This window comes from Antrostomus carolinensis, unplaced genomic scaffold (genome assembly GCF_000700745.2).
Source record: "Antrostomus carolinensis isolate BGI_N321 unplaced genomic scaffold, ASM70074v2 scaffold3183, whole genome shotgun sequence".
NCBI classification, from domain to species: Eukaryota; Metazoa; Chordata; class Aves; order Caprimulgiformes; family Caprimulgidae; genus Antrostomus; species Antrostomus carolinensis.
In genome coordinates this window covers 21,971-34,725 of record NW_010307070.1, presented here as the reverse complement: position 1 = coordinate 34,725, position 12,755 = coordinate 21,971, and the positions used below count along the sequence as shown (strand labels likewise).

General features: G+C 37.4%; 1 protein-coding gene across 1 annotated transcript in view; it reads right to left on the bottom strand.

The window, feature by feature from the left end:
- Nucleotides 1-4,655: 4,655 nt before the first annotated feature.
- Nucleotides 4,656-12,755, bottom strand: part of LOC104522880 (F-BAR domain only protein 2-like) — a gene marked incomplete at both ends in the record, with an annotated part of 28,874 nt that continues 20,774 nt past the window's right edge. The window contains 5 exons of the mRNA XM_029084328.1: nucleotides 4,656-5,261; nucleotides 7,054-7,164; nucleotides 10,140-10,159; nucleotides 11,159-11,255; nucleotides 12,390-12,488. Of these exons, the coding sequence (XP_028940161.1) occupies nucleotides 4,656-5,261; nucleotides 7,054-7,164; nucleotides 10,140-10,159; nucleotides 11,159-11,255; nucleotides 12,390-12,488 (933 nt within the window). The remainder of the gene's footprint in view (nucleotides 5,262-7,053; nucleotides 7,165-10,139; nucleotides 10,160-11,158; nucleotides 11,256-12,389; nucleotides 12,489-12,755) is intronic.

The window sequence follows — 12,755 nt, the reverse complement described above, 5'->3', positions numbered from 1 at the left end:
GCTGGTTTTGAACTATCCACAGGCTAAGTGGCTGGCCAACATACACACATACATACAAACACACTCAAATGTCTACTGACTATCCAAAAAAGTAACTTACCTCATTAGAACTGCCTCTGCCTTACATGGCATGACTAGTTTGGGTCCTTCTCTATCTGACTCCTCATTTTTGTGAAGCCTGGAACCTCTAATTCTCTGTCAAATTGGGATGCAAGTAGCAAAGTCTTATGCAAATCTATATGTGTGTGTGTGTAAAAATACTAAGAAGCAGAACTGCATAAGCCTAGTCTATAAATATAAGTATCTGTAACAAATGGCTCTGCCCAACTGCACAGTGCATGTTTCACCTGCTGAAGACAGACCATGCAAGTATGCGGAGATGAAAGAAATGTCCAGACACATTCAAGTAGTTTTCTTTTTAAGGAAGAGTCAGCTAGTATTTTGGAGCACTAGACACTGTAAATGTGTTAAATTATAACCCTCATCTTTAAAGAATGCTTCAAAAAATCATGTCTTTTTAATGGTCACATACTGTCCCTGTAAATCAAGAGGGGTATAGTTTCTTACTGAAGTTCTGAACTTAAATCCATTAAATAGTCAGAGGTTAAGATACATGTGCCATCAATAAGCAAAGAAAGTAAATGTTAAATTCTTCCTGGTGTGCTTTTTCTGCAGCTTATGGCAAGGATGAGGAGAAAGTTGAAACCACAGGAATAACATTGAGAGACATGTTATTAAGGATTACTGCAAAATCACCCTTCTCCACATTTATGCCCAAAAAGCTACTTGGAGTCCAAGACAGTACAGGCTTGACCTTGAAATATGTCTTAGCGTTTAAACACAAAATATGCATACTATCATCCAATATTATCCATAACAGTACCTAAGTTAGTAGTTGCAAAGAGGACAAATCCACGTGACAAGACCCTGATTTTCCACTCCTTGTCTGTTCCTCCTGAACCAGGCTATCAAAAATGATACAGAACTACACAAACCTCTGAAGGATTGTATCGGCTATGACAGTAAAATAGAGAGGGACTCTCTGAAACCAAGTTGCTTAGAAAGAGTTTTAACAATAGTAGGAAGAGTTTTAATGATAGTAACAGCGTTTCTTACACTGTTTTTCTAGATACCCTTTTTCCCATGAAAAAAACCAACCAATAGAAAAAAACCTTCAAAATAAATTCATTTAATCTTTAAACACAGAATTTAAATTACAAGCACTGTTAATACAAGATAGGAATTTGAAATTTTATTGTTATGGTTAAACCAGGGCTTGGGTTTGTGCAGCTAGCCTTATTAGCTACTGCTTAGATATTTTTTTTCCTGTCCTCATATTATTCAGGCAGCAGGTCAAGTGGTACCCCACTGCACCTTACACTGCCAAAATGCAGACAAGCAACATCCATAATTTAAAATGGAATTACTGACACAGAAAGCCACCCAGGTAATCTATAGCAGCTAAGGCAACAACAACAAAAAGATAATGAAGACAAAGCAGAAAAGATCCTGCACTTCTTGAGAACCACCATGGACACACAAGGTCAAATGCAATTCAAATGATAATTCATTTTTAAATGCCAGAAGAAATATTTGTGTTCAAGAAAGAGCATTTCATAGAGATCTGTCTGACCAGGCAGTCAATTCAATGCAGAAGTTACCCAATAGTAGTTTGTCCTAGTATAATGTACTATCATGTTGCAGTATTATTGTCAGTGAAACTATGAACTAATTAGAAGCAGGACCCTGTGCAACACAACTTAGTGACCACTAATACTAGATAGACTATTACATGCACAATTTGGGCTTTATTTCAGTTTTATTAGAAAGGCAGACTATTAGACAAGACAGGTGGTTTTGAGTTTGTCTGACTTTAGCTTCTTGTATTTGCTTCCCTAGATTAAAACCACATTTTTCCTCAAAAAAGTTTGTGCTACAAGATTCAAGCCATTGCTCTTCTCTAACAAACACTGCACTACTAAGAATGAACTACAGGTACAGACATTTATAAGCAGGTTTCCAAATCTTTCCAGATTTAAGAAAGTTTCATTTCCTGTAAGCTTTAACTTCTGATAGAAAAAACAAACAAAAAACCCCCTCAAAAACCAAAAACAGACAGAGAAAAGGATACACATCTTTCTAACTTTGCTAACTACGCTTCCTGTGAAAATTTAATGTTTGAAAAGTCCATTTAGTTAATGGTCTATTTAATTCTGTCCAAAGAACAATTCCTATCTCAAAATAAAAATATGTTTCCAATAAATAAATCAAAATCCTCAAACCTTTCACTCAATATTAATTCCATATAAGGTTATGCTACTTTATGTAACTAAAGTACAGGCCTTATTTACTTTATTAGCATAAAACACATCTATGTTATTTCTGCTCTCAGACCTTTACAAGCTCTTCAATAATTACTTTTATTAACATAGTAGCACCTATCCTGCATACTATAGTACTGCATTTTCTGATGACTATCACGTAATTAATATCTTTTTCCTAAATAAGTTACTGAAATGGTCATTGCTTTGCTCCCACAGCCCCCCAAAATTATTTGCCTCAGGCTGCAACTGCTTTTGTTTGTAGCATGAAAATTCTAGAGCATCCAATAGCGCTTCATCTTACTGAGTGTCCAAGTTCATTCAAAATCCAGCTTTTGCCCTGTTGTATTTACAGATATGGTCTGAAGTATTTTCATGAACACTACTAGTCTTCCACTTTCATTAAGAGTCTTTTTGAACAAAACTTTTAAGTCATAACTCTCTAGACCATTAAAAATAAATAAATCACAATCTAAAACAAGTTTGCAACCTAGGTATATGCAATTATTAAAAATCTATGCTGACATCTGTCTGACCTCCTTAAGTCCACATCAGCTTTGGCAGGTTTGTTGTTTATGAATAATTACAGACCCAATTTTTGCAGGCAAAATAAAATAGACATCTAGGACAGGAATTACAACAGATTTGTAGGTACAGTTCTTGAGCTTGCAGATCCTCATTGAAAACAGCTCTACAGCACAGGACCCTTAAATACTTTTTTTTCTGCATCAAGTCCATCTTCTCATAAAAATCCTCAAAGATATCCACACTTAATTTCTTCCATTTACTTCTTTACAACTAATACTTTTCTGAATCCCTTGGATACTGTCAGTGTTGATAAACTAAACTCATTCCTCAGTCAGCCTTCTGTTTAGAATTATGTGTGGGCACAGGTTTTGAGAAACTGTGACACTTCAGGCTATTTATGCATCTAATCACAAGTGCTGGCAGCATTAAAGTATTCACAATATTTACAGAAAATATAAAGAAAATAATTTATAAGAACATAAAATAAATACTGGTTTTGTTACACTTCATTGTAGGAAAGCAGCTCAAAGATGTCATGCAGAGCTGTTCAAAAATTAGTATTAACAATTTTCAATTTTTATTTCCATCTACTTTGTTGCTGTTCAGTGTCCGAGAAAAGCATTTTTATAAATGTTACGAACTATCAGGTTATCAAACAAACCCATGGAAAAAATAACACCCAGAAATGTTTCAAGTCTTTCTCTCAAAACAGAGTTCATTATTCAGGCACATAAAAAGCTAGTAGCTTTAATCAAAGCAAACTTCAATACTCTATGGCCCTTGTTTTGCCTCTCAATCTCTAGGAAAGGACCAACTTGTTTGTAAAATTTCTTAGGAGTAAATACAGTTATTCTTAACCCTTTTTTCTTAACCCTGCCCAACTCTCCAGCCTGTCCAGGTCTCGCTGGATGGCAGCACAGCCTTCTGGCATGTCAGCCTCTCCTCCCAGCTTTGTATCATCAGAAAACTTGCTGAGGGTACACTCTGGTCCTTCGTCCAGGTCACTGATTAATACATTGAACAGGGCTGGATGCAGTACTGACCCCTGGGGAACACCACTAGCCACAGGCCTCCAGCTACAGTCTGCCCCACTGACCACAACTCTCTGAGCTCTGTCCTTCAGCCAGTTCCCAATCCATCTCACTGCCCAATCATCCAATCCAAACTTTTTAAGCTTGGCTGTGAGGATGCCATGGGAGACAGTGTTGAAAGCCTTGATGAAGTTGAGGCAGACCACATCAACTGCCCTCCCCTCATCTAGCTGTCTAGTTATGCTATCATAAAAGGCTATTAGGTTGGTCAAGAATGACTTCCCCTTGATGAATCCATGTTGACTGCTCCCAATAACCCTCTTTTCCTCAGCATGCTTTGAAATGGTTCCAAGAACAAGCTGTTACATCACCTTCCCAGGGCTGGGGGTGATGCTGACCAGCTTATAGTTATCTGGGTCCTCCTTCATGCCCTTTTTGAAGATTGATGTTGGCTTTCCTTTAGTCCTCAGGCACCTCTCCTGTTCTTCAGGACTTCTCAAATATGATGGAGAGTGGCTTAGGCAGCTTCTGCCAGCTCCCTCAGCACTTGCGGGTGCATCCCATCAGAGCCCATGGATTTGCGGATGTCCAGTTTACTTAACTGGTCTCTAACCCAACCCTCTTCAACTGAGGCAAAGTCTTCCTTTCTCCTGACTTCCTCTGTGGTCTTGAAGGTCTGGGACTGCTGAAGGCCAGCCTTAGCAGTAAAGACCAAGGCAAAGAAGGCATTCAGTAACTCTGCCTTCTCTGTATCCTCTGTCACCAGGGCACCCACTTCATTCAGCAGTGGGCCCACATTTCCTCTAGTCTTCCTTTCGCCTCCAGTGTTCTTGAAGAAGCCTTTCTTGTTGTCCTTGACCTCCCTTGTCAGCTTTAATTCTAAGGAGGCCTTATCTTTCCTACTTGTATCCCCACATCCTCTGACAACATTCTTGTACTCCTCCCAAGTGGTCAGCCCCTTCTTCCATGTTCTATAAACCTCCTTCTTCCACTTGAGTTTATCCAGTAGCTCCCTGCTCAACCATGCAGATGTAGTGGCTCTTCTACTTGATTTCTTACTCTTCAGGATGCTCTGATCCTGAGCTTGGAGGAAATGGTGCTTGAATATTAACCAGCTCTCTTGGGCCCCCCTACCATCTAGTGCCCTATCCCATGGAATTTCTCCAAGCAGCTCCATGAAGAGGCCAAAGTTAGCCCTTTTGAAGTCCAGGGCTGCGGTTCTGCTTGTTGCTCTGTGTCCACTGCATGTGATCCTGAACTCCACAATCTCATAGTCACTACAGCCAAGTCTGCCCCCCACCTTCACCTCCTCGACCAGTCTCTCCTTGTTTATCAGTACAAGGTCCAGGAGTTCTTCTCTCCTTGTTGGCTCCTCTACCATCTGTGTCAAAAAGTTATTGTCAATGCACTGCAGGAACCTCCTAGACTGTGTGTGCCTCACTGTGTAGCCTTTCCAGCAAATGTCAGGGTAATTAAAGTCTCCCATGATAACCAGAGTCTGTGATTATGAGGCTACTCACAATCTGTAGACAGCCTTGTTAGCTTCCTCATCACGATCAGCTGGCCTGTCATGAACAGCCCCAACAGTGTCTCCCATATTAGCCTGCCCCATAGTTTTTATCCACAAACTCTCAACACATTTCTCATTCGCCCCTGGGCAGAGCTCAATACATTCTAGTTGCTCCCCCGTGTAAAGAGCAATTCTACCACCCTGCCTTGCTGGCCTGTCTTTCCTAAAATGGACATAGCCATCCATGACCACAGTCCAGTCATGTCAGCTATCCCACCACATCTCCATAACTGCAATTAAATCATAGCCCTTCAACCACACATACATACCTAATTCCTCCTATTTATTCCCCATGCGGCATGCATCGGTGTACAGGCATTTCAGAGAGGGAGTTGAGCACGCAGCTTTAACTGTAGAAGGGGGAAGACCGCCTGATTCTCATCACAGCAAAGAGCTGAGGAACATTTGTTATTGCTCTGATTGGCCAAGCTGATTCCCCAGCTGGATGTAATGGCTTGAGTACTGCATTTTGGCTCGCACTCCCTCCAAGTTCTTCAGTTTAAAGCCCATTTAACTAGGTTGGCCAGCCTGCTGCCAAAGATCCCCTTGCCCCTTCTAGATGGATGGATCCCATCCCTCCCTAACAGGTTACAGTCAGAAAAAAACCATTCAATTTTCATAAAACCCAAAAGCTTCACTGCAACACCAGTCACGTAGACAGAGCTTGATATGTTCTATAGGTGTATTTCTGGTTGTTCCCGTGCCTCTGACTGGTAAAATGGAGGAAAAGATAACCTGGGCTCCAAAGTTTTTCACTTATTGCCCCAAAGCTCAGTAGTCTTTCTCAATTCTGCCCAGGTTATGGGTTGCAGCATATTTGTGCTCACGTGAATGAGTAACAACGGATAGTAATCCATGCCCTTAACAACCTGAGGTACCCACTCAGCAACATCCTGAACTTTAGCTCCTGGAAGGCAGCACACTTCCTATGACTCCCTGTCCGGCTGGCAGGTGGGGACCTCAGGGTCCAAGGTGGCTCATTCACAGTATTGTCTGTTACCAGAACATGATTCTGAAACTATCTATCTCAGACTCATCACCTCTAATATCACACATACTTTTAACTGTTTCCTATAACTTTTCACTACCCATTCAAGTTTATTGAATGGATAATGAGACAAGAAGTATTTTTATGGGCTTGTGTTCTCCACAGTCCATGTTTTTACTGGTACACTTAAAAGATAACTTGCATGTGAGCATTTACCTTTGCTAGATCTTCTCTGCTTACTTGTGTATTGCAGTTTCAAATCATGTTCTAGCTTATTCATATTGTGAAAGATGGATGAAGTCAGCACAAAAACCAAAGAATTTTTTTTAAATTATAGTTAAAGATGATCCAGTGCCTCTCTCACATTGAATAATGGCACAGCGTACATAATAATTGCCATCTGCAGATCACTGTTTTATTGGAGGGCTAAGGAGTCAGCAAAGACTATGGCTTTTCATTTTTGTCTGCACTATAATAAAAATTTTGGGCAAAAACTAATACAGGGACAAACCCACACAGTTAGTTCCCCACATATAAGAAGAGGGCACAGCAATTCAGTAATCAAAAATTAAAAATCATTCATGACCAATTACAGCTATATAGGCATACACTAACCTCTTCAAACACATTAGATATTATCCTGCCAATTTCCCAGAGAAGATCTAAGAAGAACATGAGCTCGTACTTCCAAGCAGTTTCTATTTCATGTGGCAACAACTTTTCATACTGGAACAAATAAATTCTTAAATACATTATTAAAAGGTTAAGTAAATAAAGCTAGAACTCATTGATATGTCATTAATCTGGAATAGACATAATCTCTGCTACTGATTTAACATATACTTAGGGTGGAAGAAGAGCAGACATTTTCTGCCATGGAATAAATGAATTTGCCAAGGAACATGGAGCAACAGCCTATCAAACAGAAAACTGATTCATCAGAAGTGGCCAATAAGTTTTAATGAACACTGCAGGACCATGTGAGTGACAAAAGCATCTTCCAACGGATGGTATCAAACCTAACAGCAGGAACATATCATAGAATCAGAGAATAGACTGGGTTGGTAGTGAACTTTAAAGGTCATCTAGTCCAACCTGCAATTCCACTAGATCAGGTTGCTCAGAGCCCTGTCCAGCCTGAACTTGAATGTTTTGAGGGATGGGGTACCTACCACCCCTCTGGGCAACCAGTTCCCATGTTTCATTACCCTCATTGTAAAAAATTTCTTCCTTACATCTACTTTGAATCTACGCTCTTTTAGTTTAAAAAAACAGCCCTTGTCCTATTGCTACAGGACCTACTAAAAAGTCCCTCCCCATCTTTCTTATAAGCCCCTTTTAAGTATTGAAAGGCTGCAATAATGTCTATCCAAACTTTCTCTTTTCCAGGCTGAACAACCCCAACTCTCTCAGCCTTTTCCCCATAGGAGAGGTATTCCATCCCTCTGATCATTTTTGTGGTCCTCCTCTGGACCTGCTCCAACAGGTCCATGTCTTTTTTGCACTGAGGACTCCAGAACTGGACGCAAAACTCCAGGTGGGATCTCACCAGAACAGAGCAGAGGGGCAGAATCACCTCCTTCAACCTGCTGGCCACGCTTCTTTTGAAGCAGCCCAGGATACAGTTGGCTTTCTAGGCTGTGAGTGCACATTGCCAGCTCATGTCCAGCTTTTCATCCACTAGCACCCTCAAGTCCTTCTCCACAGGGCTGCCCTCAATACCTTCAACCCCAGCCTGTACTGATACCAGGGACTTCCTTGACTCAGGTGCAGGACCTTCTACTTGGTTCTGTTGAACCTCACGAGATCACATAGGCCCACTTCTAGAGTGGGTCCCTCTGGATGTTAGAAACAATTCAGAGAACATGTTAAATTATAACCTGAATTCTGACCTTACTGAATTACCAGCTCCTGCCAGCTCTCTTTCTGTTTTTCAATGTTTCACAAGAAGTGATTTTTTTTTTTCCAGTTAAAGTTAAAATAGTTGTAATTGGATGTATGTGGCTATTTTTTTTTTTACACTGAATGGAAGTGAGAAAACAAATAACAAATACAACTCCTTCAAATATCACGTTACTAAAAATTGTAAACTATAAACTAAACTTTAAAAAAATACTTAATGGTAAATTTAAGAAGTAGGTAACAAAGCTGACTAGATAAGTTATTTAGGTAGCAGTTAAAAAAAAGAGGCATTGTAAAGAAGTCCATTGATGAAATTTAAAAACCTCACAAAGCAGTGCTGCTTGAAAGAAACATTATTTGTACTAGAAAAACAGAGCTAAACTTTAGAAGCCCCTTTATATTACGACTTAACATAAGTAACATAAATTAGCCACCAGAGGGAGCCCATATCATCTGGTACAAGGGACATCCCTGTACAAAGAGAAATTTCAGATATGCAGATGAGAGTTTAAGAAAACAATTCCCTACATCTAGAGAACTTTATTGCAAATGGTTTATGGCTCATGCAATAAAACAGCCCTCTTCAGTACTTCATTTCAGATTAATTCTTATTTTCACAGATATAAATAAAAGCAAGTAAACTCTGCTATGAAGAACTGTAACTATAGCTAGAACATATTGTAATAAACTAAAATGCTTTGTTATGCATTACCTTTTTATTTTATTTTGTTTTAAAAATTCACTATTTCAGAAAGCAGCTCACCTACTATAACTTAGTATACTAGCCCACAAATAATATGGAAAGGAGAAGGCCCACATAGTCCTGGGTAATTTTAAAGTATTTCCTTCAAAGAGATTTAGGACTGGAATTTTAAGTAACAGTGACATTCGCAAGACATTTTTTCTACATTTATTTTGTACGGCAAGTCAGTATCATCTTTACATTGAATATTTCGATTTGTCTGAGGAGCCATCACCTTCTCCAGCCTAATTAATAAATACATCACACACAGAAAGACTTCCAACATTTGCTCCATAAGTTAAAATACCTTTCTATTAAGAACAGTTCTCAAATGCAGAAAAGTATTTTTTAATCAAGAAAAAGCAGCCCTTACCACACTGGATGTTTCCATTTCATTCTTAGAAGGCTGATACCTCAATTTGCCTTCCAAACCTTTGTAATTGTCAAAGCAGTATGATTCTAAGTTAATACAATGAATATAATAGAAGGGGTAACTGTAATTAACATCAGTGGCAGTCTGTGTTTCTAGCATTTGACATTTCACAACTTCTTGTGAGTTTGGATTCTTTTACTGTTGAATTTGGCTATGCCTTCCCTTTGCACCATGACTGCTTTACAAAGTTGATTATCTAATATAATAACACTGTAAAACAGTGCTATTAAAAGAGCTGAAGAAATGAAATTTGCTACGGCAAAAGCTTTTATTTGGACCCAGACGATACAAATGGGATTTGAAGAACTCTGTAAAGCGGCAAATAAGTACAGAGTGTGTATAACTTCTCCCGCTAAATTACAAAGTGAAGTGTTACTTTTCTTATAATTAATATGTTGCCTAGCAAAAAACCCACACTAATAACATGGATTACTTGAAGGGCACAGTGCTCTAGGATTAGCAAGGGTCTTTGTAACCCATGGAGTGAGAATCCTAAACGCAAGATGGAAATCCCTAGCCATGACACCTCAGCAATAGCTAGTCAAAGAGGTCTGAACATTGATTTTTCATGCATCTTTGTCCTGATTTTCAGATCAGCTGAACTCGAATCCCTGAAGTTCATACCTTTTCTTTCTTAATCTTTACTGAAAAATTGCAAAATACACAGGAAACACAAAAAAATTGTTCCATATACAGTCCTACCTCATTCCACTCAGATATCAGGATGAGTGGATCACAGAAAAAATACGAAACAATGTTACACTAAAAACGCCCCACAGAGGAATTGTATCTATTAATAATATTTAACAATTTAATATAAATTTTCAAGATTTACTCTGTAATGTACATCCTTGTTCTGAAAAAAACCTCTGTGCTTCTATAAGAGAAGACAGAGATGCTAGTCAGAACTACCAATGCTGAAGAAAATAGAAAACAGCACTACTGAATTTCTGTACTCATACATCTGCTGACTCTATTCATGCCCAAATATTAAAGTGAACTCTTAGATTTTCCTATAACACTAGATAGACAGTACTGTGAGACTGTCTTTTTACACCAGTCCAGGCAAGTCTTATACACCACACCCAACAAGCAGTATTTTCAGAAAGCACTACTCAATCTGCTGCTTAGTCAAGAAACAATCTACAATACAATCTATTAAAATGGAAATTTTGCAAGCTAACCAAATAAACTGATGCAACTGTTCTAAGAGTTCAATAAGCAGCTTTATAGATATCTGTTCTGAATATATCCATAAATTTATATTAAATAAAATCTTGAAATACAATTTATGTAGAAACACATAGCAGACAAACACATTGTGCAAGGAACTTTAGTCTCTTTACAACTTTCACTGATGTACCAGGGAACATAATAATTTAAAAGCTTCCTTAAAGGTCTACACACAGGGACTCAGAGGTGCAAATTGCCATGCTTTATCAACACAAATAGTACACATAAACTGTGTGTTAGCAATTGCTATGCATCATTTAATATCAAAGCTAATGAATTCTGAGAATTTGAAATTGTCTATACATTAAAAATATAACACATTAACAAACAGGGGTTTGCTCTTTTATTAAGAGTGGAAATCTACGGTTTTAAAATTAACGTTTCCTTCTCTGTTATTTTTAATCTCTTACCAGGTCTTTCCTTCCCAGTTCCTTTTGACTCAGCAAATTTCTGTATTAAACTCTCAACTGTAGTGTTTGTCATGTTATTAATAAACTCTTCGTGCACCTTCAAAAAAACCACACCACACATACAAAAGGAATTTAAAAAACAGTAATTAAAAGAATGTAATTAACTTTGAAAAGTGATTTTCACTAGAGGCAAGGTTCAAAATGCTTCCCTCTAAAGTACACCACAGGGCTTCTAGAAATAAACAGGCATTTTATTAAGGAAATCCCTTCTCTGCTTTAGTATTAGCAAGTGTGTGTACAATACAGACATAAATTAGGAATGAAAGAATGCAGGCTGATGATGGTTCTAGGATTTACTTTCATTTCTTCCATCTAAATGACTTGTGTATATATCATTTTCTGAGTTTGCCAGCAACATGTCCCACTACAAGGTCAGGAAGACAAGCAAGGTCTTAAGCCAGCAGCAGTTAAGGGTGTGAACTGTTACTACTGTATTATCACAGCTCCCACCTGCTTGCATGAAAGCATTACTGCTGTTAACGTTTTTGGTCTGACAAAGGAACAGACGCATGTTGTTGTTTTCAAGTTTTTCCAACAAGGTAGTATGTATATGCTTCAGAAATAAATAGCATGACCTCTGTGACCATCATTCATCAGCAGCGAAAATAAAAATTTAGGAAAAGTAGTGACTAAGTGTAGGCAAATAAAACTACATTTCAGAATCTCTAAAAATTAATGACTAATTACAAGGAGTATTAATTAAACCAAATTACATCTAAAAAGAAGATATAAAAGCTGTTAGTGAAGATCTTTTACTCCTAAAACCCAAAGTGTATGAAAAATTTGGAAACTTTTCAGAGTGATATAATTTCAAGTTTTAGTCAAAGAAAAGAATACAATCCTGACTATATGAGAAATGAGTGCTAATTTAATATCTTGGGAACAGAACTTTGAAATACAATAAAAATTCTTCAAATTGTCAAAATATTTTGTTTTTTGTTACAACAAAATTTATTCAGACTTATTGTGTAAATTTTTTGATACTAATTTTTAAATGCAACAGGAAGTAATAAAAATTTGATTATTTTAAATAATTAATTTATTTATTATTCTTAATTTACCATAATTTGAAAGATGTGACCTTGTAATTACCACAAACACAGTAAGAAAAGTTCCATTTAAGAGAATATGTAGCATATTCGAAACAAACAAATGATAATATAAAAATTACCTCTCCTATTTGTAAATGAGTTTCTTTTATGGTATTTGACAATGATTCTATAATCTCTTTCATACGAAGAAGGTGCATTTCTTCAATGTCTTGAAATTTCTGTAAACCAATACAAGCAATTGATCATAATGAAAATATTTCTTCAAATACTAAACCTCAAATTTTAATAATTAAATACACTAAATGAAAAAAAAATCAATTATTTTTTTCAGATCATGATCATGGTAATTAGAATGTTTAAGAAAAGAAGGTGTGGAATTCACAGTTATGAAAAAAAGTACTTTAAAATTTAATATATCCTTTTAGAACTATTATTCATTTTTTTCACTTACTCGTCAAATTTTCATCTATCTTGATTAAAAAAAA